The sequence below is a fragment of the Peromyscus californicus genome, unplaced genomic scaffold, assembly GCF_007827085.1.
Source record: "Peromyscus californicus insignis strain IS unplaced genomic scaffold, ASM782708v3 Scaffold_4__1_contigs__length_199733344, whole genome shotgun sequence".
Lineage (NCBI taxonomy): Eukaryota > Metazoa > Chordata > Mammalia > Rodentia > Cricetidae > Peromyscus > Peromyscus californicus.
The window spans coordinates 56,534,785-56,551,458 of NW_026294562.1; the positions used below are offsets into that span (position 1 = coordinate 56,534,785).

Below are 16,674 nucleotides of genomic sequence, written 5' to 3' on the forward strand. Positions count from 1 at the left end.
CTCAATGGTGCTGAAGAGGGCAGAGGTAAGGCTGGATCTAAATGCTTTTGTGTTCACCATACTCAGCTTTTTTCTTCTTCTCTTTTACCCTTAGATTTTGCTGGAGGAACTTGCCAGTAGTGATCCCAAGTTAGCCCTCACTGGAGTCCCTATAGTGCAGTGGCCAAAAAGGGATAAGGTAAGAGACTTCTGTTTGCTCTTCAAGCCATTTAAGTCTATTACCTCTTGATCATTACCATCCATTCTGGAAAGAAAAGACAGCTAGAGGTAGATGGGGTTCTGTGCCTTGATAAAAGTCGGGCCAGATAGCACAGAGGCTGGTGGATCTCTGTGAGTTTGAGGCCAACCTGGTCTACATTGTGCCTTTAGGACAGCCAGAGCTACGTAGTGAGATCCTGTTTCACAAAAAAAAAAAAAACAACAACAACAACAACAAAACACTGGTAGGCATGCATGGTACGTGCAGGCCTTTCTTTGATCCCAACATTCAGAAAATAGAGGGAGAAGATTTCAGTAAGTTCCAGGTCAGTCAGAGTTACATAGCAAGACTCTGTCTCAGTAAATGAGTAAATAAATAAAATACTGATAGTCAATCATTACTTGGTTTTGTTCAGAGTAATTGGCCCTCTCTCCAAGTTTAGAGGCTTTGATGTACATTGGTTGACCATAGTAGATATCTTCTATTCTTCTGACCCAGAAACTCAGCTAAATATGATTTGCTAATTTAAATCAGTATATATATATGACTAGAAGGTTGTTTGTTTGTTTTTTCCAGACAGGGTTTCTCTGTAGACCAGACTGGCCTTGAACTCACAGAGATCCGTGTGCCACCACCGCCAGGCAGACTAGAAGTTTTTTGTTGTTGTTGTTGTTTTATGGTAAGAACATGATCCCAAGAATTTACCACCCTCCTCTTTTTGAAATGAGTATACAAAGAGTATACAAAGCTGTCCTTGAACTCACGGCCTGCCTATGTTCTGGGATTGCAGATAGATTACCATTACACCCAGCTAAGATTAAAAAGAATTTCCATCAGCTAATAAATTGTCAGTTATCTTTTTAGGTTTATTTTTTCATGCCCTTGAAGCGTACATCCTGTATAACTTTTTTACCTTACTGTCTGTGATAGAGTTGGTATATTCTGTCTGACCAGGAGCCACATTAGGCCCCTCTTTAGTGTTTTCTAGTTGGCAGTTGGAAAGTCCTAACATTCCAGGGGTGTTTAGGCAGAGTGCTAAAATTCTGGGGTTGAATAATGTCTTTAAAGAGACCTCCCTCTTTCTCAGTGTAGAAGTCCACTTGCTGTGAGGGACTGCCTCAAAACAATTCAGTCACTTATGACTGAGTATTTTTTTTTTATTTTTTTTATTTTTTTTTTTTTGGTTTTTCGAGACAGGGTTTCTCTGTGTAGCTTTGCGCCTTTCCTGGAACTCGCTTTGGAGACCAGGCTGGCCTCGAACTCACAGAGATCCGCCTGGCTCTGCCTCCCGAGTGCTGGGATTAAAGGCGTGCGCCACCACCGCCCGGCCATGACTGAGTATTTTATGTTAGAAAATTGTTAAGAAATGATGAGAAATTAAAAAATAGAAGATATGGTTCTTATCCTTGGAAAAGTCCCTAGCAAGGTAAATAAACACAAATGCTAGCATTGGCATTTGTTAATACTTAAATGTTATTAGATTCAGTATAACAAGTTGTGTGCTGCCATTTGAGTGATAAATTAATAAGACTGATTTCACCTTCCAGGACTTTGCCATCCTGTTTGAGTATATTCTGAGTTAGAAAGAACTATGGGAATTTTGGGCCTTTTGGTGACTGAAGTACAAGGCACTTAACCCCAAAAGCTTTAGGGAGGGGCAAGTCTTACAGCTCTCTAAATTGAAAGGGGTATCAGAGTGTTAGGACAGGGGTTGACAGATTTTTTTTTTTGTCAATGTTGAGATTCTGTGGGTTGATAGAGCAAACAGTCATGATGTCATAGTTCTGTAACATTTGGAAATAGCCGTAGATAATACATAAATAAATGAACATGGCTGTGTTCCAATAAAAATTTATAAAAATAGGCAGTGGGCAGATTTGCCTACAGACAAGACTTTATTCTGCCTGGATATTGTTGACCTTACTGCTTTCTTTTTCTAGCTTAAATTCCCTACCAGGCCAAAAGTAAGGGTTCCTACCATTCCCATCACAAAGCCTCACACTATGAAGCCAGCTCCACGCTTAACACCTGTGAGGCCTGCTGCTGCCTCCCCTATTGTATCGGGAGCCAGGCGGAGAAGAGTGCGCTGTAGGAAGTGCAAAGCATGTGTTCAAGGAGAATGTGGTGTCTGCCACTACTGCAGGGACATGAAGAAGTTTGGTGGACCTGGACGCATGAAGCAATCCTGTGTCCTCCGACAGTGCTTAGCAGTAAGTGATCTTCTAGGTAAAAGACTTTTTGGAAGGGGTGCTGGTGCTGGAGGAACTATGTAATGTGTAAAGTCAGAGAGACTCAGCTGTGAGATGGAGTTCCTCTCTCCCTGAGTTCAGAAGGAAGGTATCTAGTAGCGAAAATAATCTAATGGTTTGTCTGTACTCAGCTAATGTTCAAACAGAGGACCAGCATTTGAAGAGCAATTCACTGTTTTCTGTCCCCTCCTTAGTAAGAAAGGACCTATGAAGCCAAAGGCAAGCCAACAAAGTGGATTAATTGCCTCTGCCAGTCTCTTCTTACTACCTTGTCCTTGTGCATCCTAGGTGAACCAAGTCTCCATCTTCATTTAAAGGGAACATGAAATTAAAATGTTCTAATTCTAGTCTTCTGCTCTTTGTCCTCTTGTAGCCCAGACTGCCTCATTCAGTTACATGTTCTCTCTGTGGAGAAGTGGATCAGAATGAAGAGACACAAGACTTTGAAAAGAAACTCATGGAATGCTGCATCTGCAACGAGATAGTTCATCCTGGCTGCCTCCAGGTAGAGATGCCTAAAGGCCCTTGACAGAAGGTTGGGACACCTGCCAATAGAGGCTGTTACCATCTCTACTATGGACTTTGACTTCCCTGGCCACAGAGGAGAGCTAACATTAGCCCATTGTTCAGATGTCTACTTTGTATCCGGCTGTGTGATAGTTTTTGAGGATAGAACAGTATACAAAATAGACCAGTTCATGTTCCAGTGAACTGTGAGGCCTCTGGGTAGTGTGGTTGAAGTCTCCAGGCCATTGTCATGAAACTTACAGGCTTGTTTGAGGATGCTTCAAGCTCCCAGACATCTTTACTATGTCCCTTATATCTCTGGATATGAGCTCTTAAGGGAGCTAATGGTAGTGGAGATTTAGAGCTCAACCTCCAAGCTGGAGTTATGTGATCTAGCTTAAATTTTATATTCCCAGAGGGCCTTAGGTGATTCTGAAATGTAGCCAAAGAGAAGGCATGTTTTACATGCATTTTTTTTTTCCTTAAATCTTTATGACAAGCCTCTGAAATTAGATATGTCAAATTTAGGTCTCAGGTATATGAGTGACTGATGTGGTGACATACACCTGTAGTCCCAGTTACTGTGAGGTGGGAAAATGGCTTTAGCCTATGAATTTGAGATCAGTAACATAGTAAGACTCCCATCTCAAAGTTGGGCAGGTGGATGAGTGGGTGGCTTGGGCTTTGACAGAGAATATCTACAATTAAGGACTTCCACCTAGTGATTATGAGACATTGTCAGTGATGTCAATCTGCACAATTTCACAAAGATTAAAATGTGAAAAATCGCTGGTTGGTGATGGCTCACACCTTTAATCCCAACACTTGGGAGGCAGAGGCAGGCAGATCTTGTGTGTTGGAATTGATAAAAGCTAGATGTAAGTGGCACATGCCTGCAATTCTTGTATTTCGTAGATTCAGGCAGCAGTACTCTAAGTTTAAGGCAGCCTGAGCTACTACTATTGACTGACTCAAGAGGGCATGGGAAAAAAAAAAGAATTGGTAAAGTAGTACCTCCCTGTGATAAATTGTTAATAGAGAATGTGAATAAATACCAAGCAGCTTTCTGAATACCTTTCTTTTTGATTTGAGATATTCTCCCAGTATAGAACCCACTTTGTAGACTAGGCTGACCTTGAATTTACTAAGATCATCCTGCCCCTGCCTCCCAAGTGCTGAAATTACAGGGAAACACCACCATATCCGGTCATAAACACTTTGAATTTAGTTCTTTCCACAAGCCAAGGTTTGTGTTATTATATCTCAAGCAATTGAGTTGATGCATTGTATCTACATTTTACAGTGAAGAGCCCTGAGTCACAGAAACTAAACCATTGATCTCTGAATCTCAGTTTGCCCATATAGCAAGGTCGGGTCTGGTGGCATTGACATGAGATATTATTTAGGAAAGGAAACCCAACTCTAAACTGTCCCAGACCCTGAAAAATGTCTGCAGGGTGCCTAGAATCAAGGTGGGTAAGATTAATCAGTTTACTCGTAGCTAGAAGTGGGTGTTAGTATTGTTTATTACTTGTAGCTCTTAGTCTTTTTTTTTTTTTTTTTTCTTCTTCAAGACAGGGTTTCTCTGTGTAGCTTTGGAGCCTGTCCTGGAACTCACTCTGTAGCCCAGGCTGGCCTCAAACTCACAGAGATCCTCCTGGCCTCCTAAGTGCTGGGATTAAAAACATGCACCACCACCTCCCAGCTAGTAGCTCTGAGTCTTTAATTCCCAAATAGACCAGTATGTTTAGAAATAGATGATTGAGGGTGTTGTGGGTGCACCTTTAATTAATCCCAGCACTTGAGAGGCAGAGGCAGGGGGATCTCTGAGTTCAAGGACAGCTTGATTTACACAGAGGCCCTGTCTCAAAAAAAAAAAGAATAGTTGACTCTTCCAGTTTCTTCCTACCTGTGTTACTGTGTCATGTAGAAGGCAGAGGAGACTAACTTTTTTTTTAACATCCCTATCTGCCTGTAGATGGATGGAGAGGGGTTACTTAACGAGGAATTGCCAAATTGCTGGGAGTGTCCAAAGTGTTACCAGGAAGACAGCTCGGAGAAAGCCCAGGTAAGGGAGACGTTCAGTCTGGTAGGTTGCTGTGCACTGGATTTTACAACAGTATCCATGGGCTTTCTCTGACCCAAGATTTTTTCCCTGTTTGTTTGTGGGGTTGGGGTTTTTTTGTTGTTGTTGTTTTTGCTCTTGTTTGGAGTTTGGTTTTGGTTTTGTTTGGAGGGTTTTTAGAGGGGGTGTTTTGTTTTGTTTTTTTTGTTTTTGCTTTTTTTACTACTAAATACTATATGGTTCCACTTGGGCTTCCTGATGTTCTTTTTATTCTGTAGGGTACTAGAAAGGCAGGAACCATTCCTGGGCTATTGAGTGGAAGAACTAGGTATTCAACTTTGTCCTGAGGAATGTAATTAGTGGGGGAGGCAGGCTTGGCCTGTGGTGCTGTTGCATACTAGATTCATACACTAGAGTTTCCGGTTAAGCAGGTTTACATTTTTTTCCTCGTCTTTACCTCTTTGTCCTTACCTGTTTTTTCCTCATCTTTACCTCTTTGTCCTTACCTGGCCCATGCACTCAAATGGGCAGTTCAGAAGCAATTCCAAAGCCACTCCACTAGAAAGAATGGGGACCAGCTTCATGACCTTAGTCCAGGACAGCTAAGGTTATTGCCCTAATGGTCACCAGTAACATCAGAGGGCCAAAAGGACTATGATTATTCATGCTGGCAAGGCTGGACCTGCTGAGGACAGAGACAGGAGGAGATGGCTGCCTTCTCTCAGTTCTTCAAGAACCCTACACAGGCATGAGGAAGAAGCATGAAGGAAATTGCTTGACTTTTTTTTTTTTTTCTTCCACTTGGGCTCTGGGGAAGTTGAAATTTTAGTGTTTTTTGTTTGTTTGTTTTTTGTTGTTTTGGTATTTTGAGACAAGGTTTCACTATGTAGATCAGACTGGCTTTGAACTCATAGAAATCCAACTGCTTCTGCCTCCCCAGTGCTGAGATTAAAAGTGTGTACACCGTGCCAGGCTGGTTAAAAAGGTTTTTTTTGTTTGTTTGTTTTTTTGAGACAGGGTTTCTCTGTGTTGTTTTGGTGCCTGTCCTGGATCTCACTCTGTAGACCAGGCTGACCTGAACTCATAGAGATCTGCCTGGCTCTGCCTCCCGAGTGCTGGGATTAAAGACGTGCACTACCACTGCCTGGCCTAGTTGAAATATTTTTGAGAATGAGAGTTTGTGGGGTTGACTCCTCCCAAAGTTCTCATTCCATGTTCTTGAACTAATAGCTTTTGTCTTCATTGGTGCAGATGAGGATGGCAAATGCTGTTTCTATTGTATTTTAATATGCTAGGAAACTAGCTCCAGAACAAAGATGGTGGTTTCCTCCATAGTGACCAAGAATGTAAAGAGCAAAAGAAAACAGACCAGGACTGTTGCTGGTGATAGAATGTCTCCTTATGGGAAATCTGATTTATTAATAGTGTATTCAGTGGCATATATTGACTGGATTTTGTCACAGCATAGCTGAAGTGGTCTCAGGAAAGGACAGGCATGTGGAAAGCATAGGTACTACAGTATGAGGCCTAGGAGTTGTGAGATTCTTCACCATAATCATAAGCAGATCTCTGAAGTGGCAGGGTTCCTCCTGGAGAGCTGAATTGAGATACTGTAGAGTTGACAGCTGAGAGGCAGTGAAGTCTGGTACTCTCTCCCCTGCTTCTTTGTCCATGGTTAGATGAACTGCTTTTCTTTCATCAACATGGATATATCACTTGATTGTGAAAGAGCTAAATTAGAGACTAAATAAAAGTTATACAAAGGATAGAGTTGTAATGCTAAAATAGTATTTTTACCCAAAGACATACCCAAAAATTGAGGTGCAATGAATAAGGTAGGGTGCAGAATCAAGAAGCCTTATGTTCTAGATTTTATTTCTCTATACTTGACACAAACCTTTTCTCACAGATCGGTTTCCCAAGTGACAGTACAAGGATTTTGTGTTCTGAAATCAGCATTCTATGGCCTGGGCGTGAGTTCAGTTGCTGATCTCGGCAGTCTGAATCACAAGGCTCTGAGAAAATGACCCCCTTAAGCAGCAGTGACCTGGCTTCTCTCAGGTTTTCCTTGTTACTTTAGAAGGTTTAGAAAAAGGGAAGCACTACTATTTCTTTTCTGGGCATTTTGCAGAAGCGGAAAATAGAAGAGAGTGATGAAGAAGCTGTGCAAGCCAAAGTCCTACGGCCCCTGAGGAGCTGCGAGGAGCCCCTCACACCCCCGCCTCACTCACCTACTTCCATGCTGCAGCTCATCCACGACCCGGTTTCTCCCCGGGGTATGGTGACTCGGTCATCCCCTGGGGCTGGCCCCAGTGACCACCACAGTGCCAGCCGGGATGAGCGCTTCAAACGGCGGCAGTTGCTGCGGCTTCAAGCCACAGAGCGCACCATGGTACGGGAAAAGGAGAACAATCCCAGCGGCAAAAAGGAGCTGTCTGAAGTTGAGAAAGCCAAGATCCGGGGATCGTACCTCACTGTCACGCTACAGAGGCCCACCAAAGAGCTCCACGGGACTTCCATTGTGCCCAAGCTGCAGGCCATCACAGCTTCCTCTGCCAACCTTCGCCCTAACCCCCGTGTGCTGATGCAGCACTGCCCAGCCCGAAACCCCCAGCGTGGGGATGAGGAGGGGCTGGGAGGAGAGGAGGAGGAAGAGGAGGAGGAGGAAGATGACAGTGCAGAGGAGGGGGGTGCAGCCAGGCTGAATGGCCGGGGCAGTTGGGCTCAGGATGGAGACGAAAGCTGGATGCAGCGGGAGGTCTGGATGTCTGTCTTCCGCTACCTCAGCCGCAGAGAACTTTGTGAATGTATGCGAGTGTGCAAGACGTGGTATAAATGGTGAGCAAGGATACAGGGGGTCAGGAATAAGGGCAGGGGTGTAGGTGGCAGGTCTTCTGTATGAGAGCTGCATGCACCTTGATATCTGTAAGCATGTCAGGTCTTTTAAAGAGTAAAGGAACCTAGTCTGTGGGTGCTGTTAAAGATGTAGTCCATTATACCTGCAGGTGTTAGGGGAATTTGACCCTTTGCCTCCTCTCCCTGCTCTTTTTCCCTGTCTCTTTGCTGGGGAAAGGCAAAGGGATTTAAGGGATGGATTTGTATGATTCTAAAATGCAGAGTTTTAGAGGTTGTAAGCCTCTCTTCTCTCCCCTAACTTACCATGTGCTGCTTGAGAGTATGACAAGCTACATAGTAGTCCAGTGTTCATGACAGGATTGCACCAGGAGGAATGGGCAGACTCTCCAAAATGAATTTGAAGGTGCTCCAAATCTTCTGGTTCTAGTACTCTTTGGCTCCTCGTCTATGTTCTGCTTCCAGTTTGAATTATCCCCCAAACCTGAATCATTCACTCTTTCAACAATCAGAGCCCAGTTCTGAAGCTGAGACTTAATTATCCTTCCTAATGGACCATGTCTCCTCCAGTTGGACAGACTTAGTGGGGACAATCCCTAGAGCTAATGATTGAAGAAATTGCTGTGGGGCATTGCGAGGTTTACCATAAGGGTGTATAATTTTTATTTTGGTCACATTCTATTACTGTTCCCAAAATTTGGTGTTCTGACCAGCAGTATATATCTGGGAAATTTTTAGAGTACAGTAGTACAAAAAGAGGATGTGGGGAAGAAAGGAAAGCAGATCCCTAAGCCTGCTGAGTCAGAGCCTCTGGGATGGGTCTAGCAGTGTATGCTGCATGTTGTGTATTTGTTTATTTAGAACACCTGCCGTTGACATTTGGCGTGCCATCAATGAGATTTTGTCAGTCCAATAACTTTGCCAATACAAAGCTATTTCTTGAGTTAGAATTAATGTGTGATCTGCTCAGATTCTCTTAATTTCTTTTTGTCAAGTAAGTGGGCCTGTCAGGCTCTACTCCTTGGTTTTTCGGGCCAAGGCACACAAGGCTTCTGTTACATACTATCTCCTTGTGCCCTGCCAGACAGGCTGAGCTCAGAGGCAAGGACTGTAACATTAAATAGAAGCCTGCATGGTGTGCTGCTGTCTGTAGACTGCAGCAGAAAGGCCTCTGCCTTCTAGAAGATGTCAAGCTAGCAGGGAAGCAGATGCCTGAGTGTGGAAGGGGGCTGTCTAGACTAATAGAGAGCCTTGTTTGGCCCAAGACAGTAATAGGCTCAAGGCAAGATGTGTTGTGGTGGTGCTCAGTAGCATCCTTCATCTTCTTCAGCTGCAAGTGACAAGGGAAAGGAGCAAGCCAAGGAATTCTAGGCAGTAAGAAATCAAGGGATTTGAAAATTACAAAAACTATGGATACCTGTTATCTTGTAACCAAGTTAAGAATTAAAGTATTTTTTTTTAATTGTTTAAATGTTCCTGTACACCTTTCAACAGAAGCCATACTGTTTTAGTACAAAGGAAGGGACTACAGCATACTCTTGTGTGGACTGACAAAACCATGCCCTGATTAACCTAGATTTGCAAAATGTCTAGTTGTTGTAGAGAATACCACAGTGTTTTCCTAACTCTGAGGCACAAAATGACAGTGATCCTTGGTTTTCTATAGGAGAAGTTAGAGAAATGGTCTTCAGGTATTGTGCCTAGCAGAGTGCCTTTGACAGGAATATCAAGTTAGTTAAATTCTCTTCCCTCTTACAGGTGCTGTGATAAACGACTTTGGACAAAAATTGACTTGAGTAGGTGTAAGGCCATCGTACCCCAAGCTCTCAGTGGGATCATCAAGCGGCAGCCAGTAAGCCTCGACCTTAGTTGGACTAACATCTCCAAAAAGCAGCTGACGTGGCTGGTCAACAGGCTGCCAGGTAGGTGAACAGCCAGACCTGCTACTGTCCTAGAGGACCATCAGGGAACATTAGACTATGGTCAGCACTGCTTAGAACTTGATGCAGTGTGGTTTAAGGCAGTAGTCTTGTACTGTGGCTATCTTTCCAAATAACAAGAGATATCCAGGGCCACTGTGACTGACAGTCTCTAAGGCATTGCTGGATTGGTGACCGCACTAGACACAGAGAATGATTGGGTTGCTGCTGCCAGCTCTGCACGTTTCCTGAACACAGAAGAGGAAATTTGAGTCAGATTTTGCCTCCATCAGCCCCCTGTTAACCCTTCAGCATTTTGAGGTCCCAGAAGGACAGAAGCCACACCGCATCTGTTGCTCTAGTAGAAACTAAAACAATTGGGTCTTTATTTTCCTTCTTTTTATGTGTACGAATGTGGGTGAGTGTACATTTGTGTGTACATATGCATTAGAAGTTGATACCAGGAACCTTGAATCACTCTTTCATTTCATACATTGAGGTAGGGTCTGTCAGTCACACCCTGGAGCTTGCATAAGATATAGCTAGTCTTGATACTCAGTTTGTGGAAATCCCATCTCCTCAATGCTGTAATTACTAGCAGGCTGCCTTTTCCACCTGGCATTTATGTGGTTTCTGGGGATATGAATTCTGGTCTTGTTAAGTAAGTACATAAGTAAGTAAGTACATTGGTAAGTACATTTAACTGCTTAGCCATCTCCCTAATCCCACCCAGCAATTGTTTTTTTGTTTGTTTGTTTTATTTTGAGATGGTCTCACTTTGTGCCCTTAAACTATGAAGAGCTCACAGAGATCAGCCTGCCTATGCCTTCTAAATGATGAGATTAAAGGCATGTACTACCACACTCAGCTCTAGCAATTAGTTATTTTGTTTTGTTTTGGGGTTTGTTTTTTCTTTCAAGACAGGGAGGGTTTCTCTGTGTAGCTCTGGCTGTTCTGGAACTCAATCTGTAGACCGGAGTAGCCTTGAACTCAGAGATCTGCCTGCCTCTGCTGGGATTAAAGTGTGCACCACCGCCACCCAGTTTTCCAGCAGTTGATTTTAACACCAAAGTAAAAGCTGTAACTTGGAGGCCTAGACACCATGACAAATCTTTAGACTTGGTTACTAGATTAGAACATAATCCTTCTCTCCCATTAGACTGGAGATCCATTTCTTTTGTCCAGAACAGCTGGTAACAGAAGCTTTGAATTCTCTATGTGCAGAGAATATTGTATGTCTTTTTCCATTTGTTGCAGGACTAAAAGACCTCCTCCTAGCAGGCTGTTCCTGGTCTGCAGTCTCTGCCCTCAGCACCTCCAGCTGCCCCCTTCTCAGGACACTTGATCTTCGGTGGGCGGTAGGAATTAAAGACCCTCAAATTCGGGACTTGCTGACTCCACCCACAGATAAACCAGGTATGATCTGGGCCTGCCTGACAATCTGTGTCTGTCTTTGAGGTAGCTTTCTTTTTGGATGGACCTTGAAACTGTGGAATTAAACAGAATTAAACTGTGGAAGAATAGAAGAGTACAAGGCTAAAATACATGCAGATAACTCCCACAAACAGGAGGCAATCCATTCTATGCATTTAGTTTGGGCCCAGAGAGCATAAACCTGAGAAGGTTTGCAAGGCTTCTGGGTCAGAGTAGGACACTAAAAGCTCTTTGCACACTGGACTGTGAGAAGTTTTGGAAGGCCCACTCCACACATCACCTTGGAAGTGGGGTATACATTCTGACAATGAGCACTCCCTGTGGGAAGGGCTGTGTGTCCTAGCAAGCACATAGCTGCTGCCACCTTGGGGCTTTGGTAGAGAATTAAAAGTTTTAATCTAAGCTTTTTTTTCTTTTCTTTTCAAGACAGGGTTTCACTATGTAGCCTAGCTGTCCTGGAACTCACTATGTAAACCAGGTTGGCCTTGAACTCACTGAGATCCACCTGTCTCTGCCTCCTGAGTGCTAGGATTAAAGGCATGTGCCACTACCACCTGGCATAAGTTCTTTCCTTGCCTGTGCAGGTCAGGACAATCGAAGCAAGCTCCGGAACATGACTGACTTCCGGCTGGCAGGCCTTGACATCACAGATGCCACTCTCCGACTCATCATTCGCCACATGCCCCTATTGTCTCGACTCGACCTCAGTCACTGCAGCCACCTTACAGATCAGTCCTCCAACCTACTCACTGCTGTCGGGTCTTCCACTCGATACTCCCTCACAGAACTCAATATGGCAGGTATGCTTCAGTGTTTATGCTTGGGATATTAGGTGATATCCATGCTTTCTGAACTAAACTATGCTCATTTATTGATTCACATCTGCATGGGGATAGAGAGCTGGCTCAGTGGTCCCCATCCCCCAAGTCAGGTAGCTCACAGCCACTTGTAACTCTAGCTCCTGGGGATCTGACATCTTCTAGCCTTTGAGCACCTACACACACATTGACATACACACAAAAATAAATCCTTTTTGAAAATTCACAGCTAGGCATGGTGGCACCACACCTTTAATCTAATCCCAGTGTTTTTGAAGCAGAGGAAGATGGATTTCTTGAGTTTGAGGTCATCAAGGTGTACATAGTGAGACCTTGTCTCAAAAAATAAATAATAAATTTTGAAAATGTACATATGGGCCAGGTCGTGATAGCACGTGCCTTTAATCCCAGCACTTGGGAGGCAAAGGCAGGCAGATCTCTTGAGTTTGAGGTCATCCTGGTCTACAGAGTTAACTTCAGGACAGCCAGGGCTACACAGAGAAACCTTGTCTCCAAACAAAATACATGTCTGGCCAGTTGTGGTGGCACACCCCTTTTTAAATCCCAGCACTTGGGGGGCAGATCTCTAGAAGTTCAAGGCCAACCAGAGCTACATAGAGAGACTATCTCAACAACAACAAAAAGTTTACATCTGCAGTAGAACAAGAGACTTCTATTCCTTTTTTACCCAAAAGATGTAGGAGGCAGGTTATAAACCTAGGTGCTTGCATGTATGACTGCCATCTTCTGTAGACTGCCAGTGGTCCTTGGGCTGCTCAATTGTCCATGGTACTTGGAGGAAGGCAGTGAGAGCCACAGTACATATGGCACCTCTGGTCTCTCAGCGTGTGACAAAAATGGGCTTTGATTTAGCATTTTGGAGAAGGATAGAACTGAAGGCAAAGGTGGACATCTGTGACTGCGTGTTTATGATCTTTGTTCTCTTGGCCATGTTGCCCACAGGTTGCAATAAATTGACAGACCAGACCCTGTTCTTCCTAAGGCGAATTGCTAATGTCACCTTGATTGACCTTCGAGGATGCAAACAGATCACTAGAAAAGCCTGTGAGCACTTCATCTCAGACTTGTCCATCAACAGCCTCTACTGCCTGTCTGATGAGAAACTGATACAGAAAATTAGCTAAGACATGCTCAGCCCGGACTGAACAGGAAAATCTTCCCCTGCCTTCCCACCAAGGAGAGTCTCTCCCTGCTGCAGGCTCTGAGGCCAATGACACTCCCTTCTCTGTTCTCTTCTCTGAGCCCTTCTCCCACAGATGGAGCAGAGAGGATGGTGGACACCAAGGTCACTTGCCTGCTCCTCTCCCTCCCAAGGAAAAGAGAGGAGAGGTCGGCCAAGGAGAAAGCACAGGCTCTGCTGTCCCGGTGCCTGCTTGCTTGCTCATCTGCCAGCTGGGAAGCTGGGCTCACGGTTTTGGGGAATTTGTGCATCTTTCACCTGCACTGGGCCAAGAGCCCTTCCTTCTCACCCATGGTCCCCCAGCAGTGCCTGGTTCTGAGCAAACTCCAGGGAGGAAGGTGGCCTTGCCTTCCTGGCCAGGTTCTCCTCATGGTGTCCGTTGCGTGTCTCTCCTCCGTTATACTCTCCCGGCTTCTGCAGGAGGGGCCAACAGCCCTAGGAATACCAGGCCTGGCAGGTCTCAATGGTGCTGTGAGATGTCGGAAGCTTTGCTCTGTGTCTGTGCTAGCCCTTTTTTCCCCTGGGCTTGATGCTGTCCAACACTCATGCTCTTTCACATGATATCGTCCCCATTCTACCATCCCCCCAAACTTCTCCACTAGTCTCTGAGTTTGTTGTTGCACTTACTGGGGTTATTAAAAGCTCTTCCAAGGAGCTGGAACTGTACCCCCAGAGATGCTCCATTTCATTGCCACTCAGGCATATTCTAAGACAGGCATCATCTCCCCTCCCCACCCCAATACCTCCCACCAACTGCCCTTTCCATGTGTTCTTTCCTGCCTGAACAGGGCTTTCCTAGAATGCGTGTCCTCCGAAGGAGCAGCCCGTTTCCTCAGGTTGGGGGAACAGAGGACTGGTTGAGTCCCCACCTGCCTCCAGGCCAGGCTCCTCTAGGCCTCTGGTTTAGCCTAGCCCTCTGAGCCCAGGCCTGTGTATAGCCTAGCAGCTCACTGACCTGGTGCCTTTTAAGGGGAGTCCTGATTGGAAGCCAGTCACCTGCCCTCTGCCTGCAGCCTTGGAAGTGTGTGTGCATGTGCCTCTGTGTGTCTGGCTGAGTGTGCTGCACTTGTGTGCAGGGAAGGAGGGGAGCATGATGCCTCCTGCTCCACCACCCTTCTTCAAGCCCCATCAGCTGCCCCCTTTTACTTTGCATTGAACGGCCTGTCCAAAGATCCTCTCTCTAGGGCAGCAGAGAGCTTTTTGCACTTTAAAAGAAAGAAAGAAAAAATGGTCGGAATTATTCTGGGTCAATATTTAGAGTGTGAGGAGATGCTCAGCAGAGGCCTGTGGCCAGAGTTTGTCAGTGATACATGCAAATTTGCACTCTGCTCCCATCTGTAGGAGATTGATAGCACAGCCTTGCCCCGCCTTCTTTTCCCCAGCTATACCCCTTCCCACTTCCCACCCCATTTCCTGTAACCCAGCCTCAGGCTTTCCTAAACTCCATCAGGAGGGGACAGAGCCCGGGCACCATGAGTCTGAAGTGTGAACCGCCCAAGGAGAGATGCTAACTGCACCCTTGCCACTGCCAAAGCAATAGAGGCAGAAGCGTCCCCTCTTTGCCGCCTAGCCCAGCTTTGACCCTGGCATTAACCAGACTTTTTCCAGGAAAACTGGGTTCTGGCAAGGGGTGGCATTGTTTCTTCCAATCTGCTGATTGTCTTGGCTGCACCTAAACAGCAGTCTGCTCCCATGACCCTCTGCCATTCCATTGGTCTTCAGGACCCAGAATTCTGGGGCTGAAATGTTGAGGAAATGCCAGTGACTTATTCCAGAGTGCCTCAGTTAGGGGAACTTCTGTAAAGAACCCTGGGTGTTGAGCAAAAACCTTATTAATATTATTAATGACCTATAATTAGAAGCTTCCTGCTTTTTTTTTTCTTTTTGGTTGCTCCTGTGGAAAAATACTAAAATTACTAAGTTTTGTTTGTCGTCTTTTTATAAAAGGGGAGGTGGAGAGAGACCCCTTCAGAGCAGGGATTGTGCCGGGAGAGTGCCTCTGACCTTTGGGACAGTTCATCCACAGAAATTTCTAAGCTGGCGGGTTGTCTGGGGTTTGGAAAAAGCGAATGTTTTACCACACAGAAATTTGTCAGCTGAAAAGGGAGCTCAGGATGGCGGCAGATGGATTGATGCCCTTGCTGGGTCTTTCTTTTCCTTAGGACTGTGAGGGTGAATGGTTTTTAGAGGTGAGGGTTGGTCCTTGCAAAGGAGAGAAGTGTCTCTGGGGGCAAAGAACATGTAAGTTCATAGTCCTGCATCTCCTCTTAGCTGTGGTCTTGCCAGAGCCTGGCCTCCTCAGACTGTAGGATCAGACCTCTGCCTTCATCTTTCCACATACTGGGGCAAAAAACCACAAAGGAAAGGAAGAAAATTATATATATATATATAACTATATATATATAATATAAAATCACTTGGTGATTAAAAAAAAATAACTGCTCAATAAATAAAACTCCTAAAGTCACTATGTTTAAAGGGTTTGTTTTTTGGGGGGAAATATTGTAAATATATATTTTTCTGTTGCTTATTTAGAGTCAATCTCCAATGTTGTGCTAAGATTTTTAAATTAAATGTAAGCATTAAGGGAATGAGTCTTAGGCTGCCAGCTGACACATTGGCATTATTTTGGGTCAGGGAAGGAAGGAAGCTAGTCGGACTTTGTTTTCTAAAAGTTCCCCACTTGGTTTTAGAAAGAACAAAGATGTCTTTCTTCTGAACACTTGGGAATGGGAGATATTTGTGTAATAAAATTTTTAAAAGACAAAAAAAGAAAGAAATAGCCTCCAATGGGAAATATTTTGATTTGGTTTTCTTTGTTTTTGTTTTTAAATAAAAAGACTTTAAAAACAAAAACTAACCCCTTTCTCCTTTGTATGTGTATGTCTGAAAGGATAAGTCAGAAGGTCATAAAGATGTGTTCAGACCAGACCAGGGAGTGCTGACCCACCACTCTGGGCAGAAACCACTGTGACACTGGTAAAAGTCAGGGTACTTACTAGCTTTCTTAATGTCAAAAGGTAGCACTTACTTCATCAAGGAAAACTGGAACTTTGTGTGTATGATTGCAGACATGTACATACACCACGGCATGCATGTGGAGGTCAGAGGACAGATTGGAGGAGTCTGTTTCTGTCACCACGTGGGTTCCAGGGCTCTAACAGGTTGTCAGGCTTTGTGGCATGTGCTGTTACTGAGTCATCTCTCCAGCCAAAAGCAAACTTTTTTTGGGGGGGGGGCGCAGTCGAGAGGATTTCTCTGTGTAACCTCCCTGGCTGTCCTGGAACTAGCTCTGTAGACCGAGCTGGCCTCAAACTCAGAGATCCACCTGCCTCTGCCTCCTGAGTGCTGGAATTAAAGTTATGTGCCACCACTGCCTGACCCAAAGCCAACTTTTTAATGGATGAATCAGTATTTTATGTGCTGAGG

At 44.7% G+C, this 16,674-nt stretch overlaps 1 protein-coding gene across 2 annotated transcripts in view; it reads left to right on the plus strand.

Annotated features, from left to right (window-relative positions):
• Kdm2a (lysine demethylase 2A) overlaps positions 1 to 16,105 on the plus strand; it is an 85,082-nt gene extending 68,977 nt beyond the window's left edge. For both annotated transcript variants that reach the window (XM_052761202.1, XM_052761203.1), the window contains exons 13-21: positions 95 to 178; positions 2,140 to 2,409; positions 2,822 to 2,953; positions 4,934 to 5,023; positions 7,152 to 7,858; positions 9,632 to 9,795; positions 11,050 to 11,208; positions 11,811 to 12,026; positions 13,008 to 16,105. In XM_052761202.1, the coding sequence (XP_052617162.1) occupies positions 95 to 178; positions 2,140 to 2,409; positions 2,822 to 2,953; positions 4,934 to 5,023; positions 7,152 to 7,858; positions 9,632 to 9,795; positions 11,050 to 11,208; positions 11,811 to 12,026; positions 13,008 to 13,189 (2,004 nt within the window). In that variant the 3' untranslated portion in view covers positions 13,190 to 16,105. The remainder of the gene's footprint in view (positions 1 to 94; positions 179 to 2,139; positions 2,410 to 2,821; positions 2,954 to 4,933; positions 5,024 to 7,151; positions 7,859 to 9,631; positions 9,796 to 11,049; positions 11,209 to 11,810; positions 12,027 to 13,007) is intronic.
• The last annotated feature ends 569 nt before the right edge of the window (positions 16,106 to 16,674 follow it).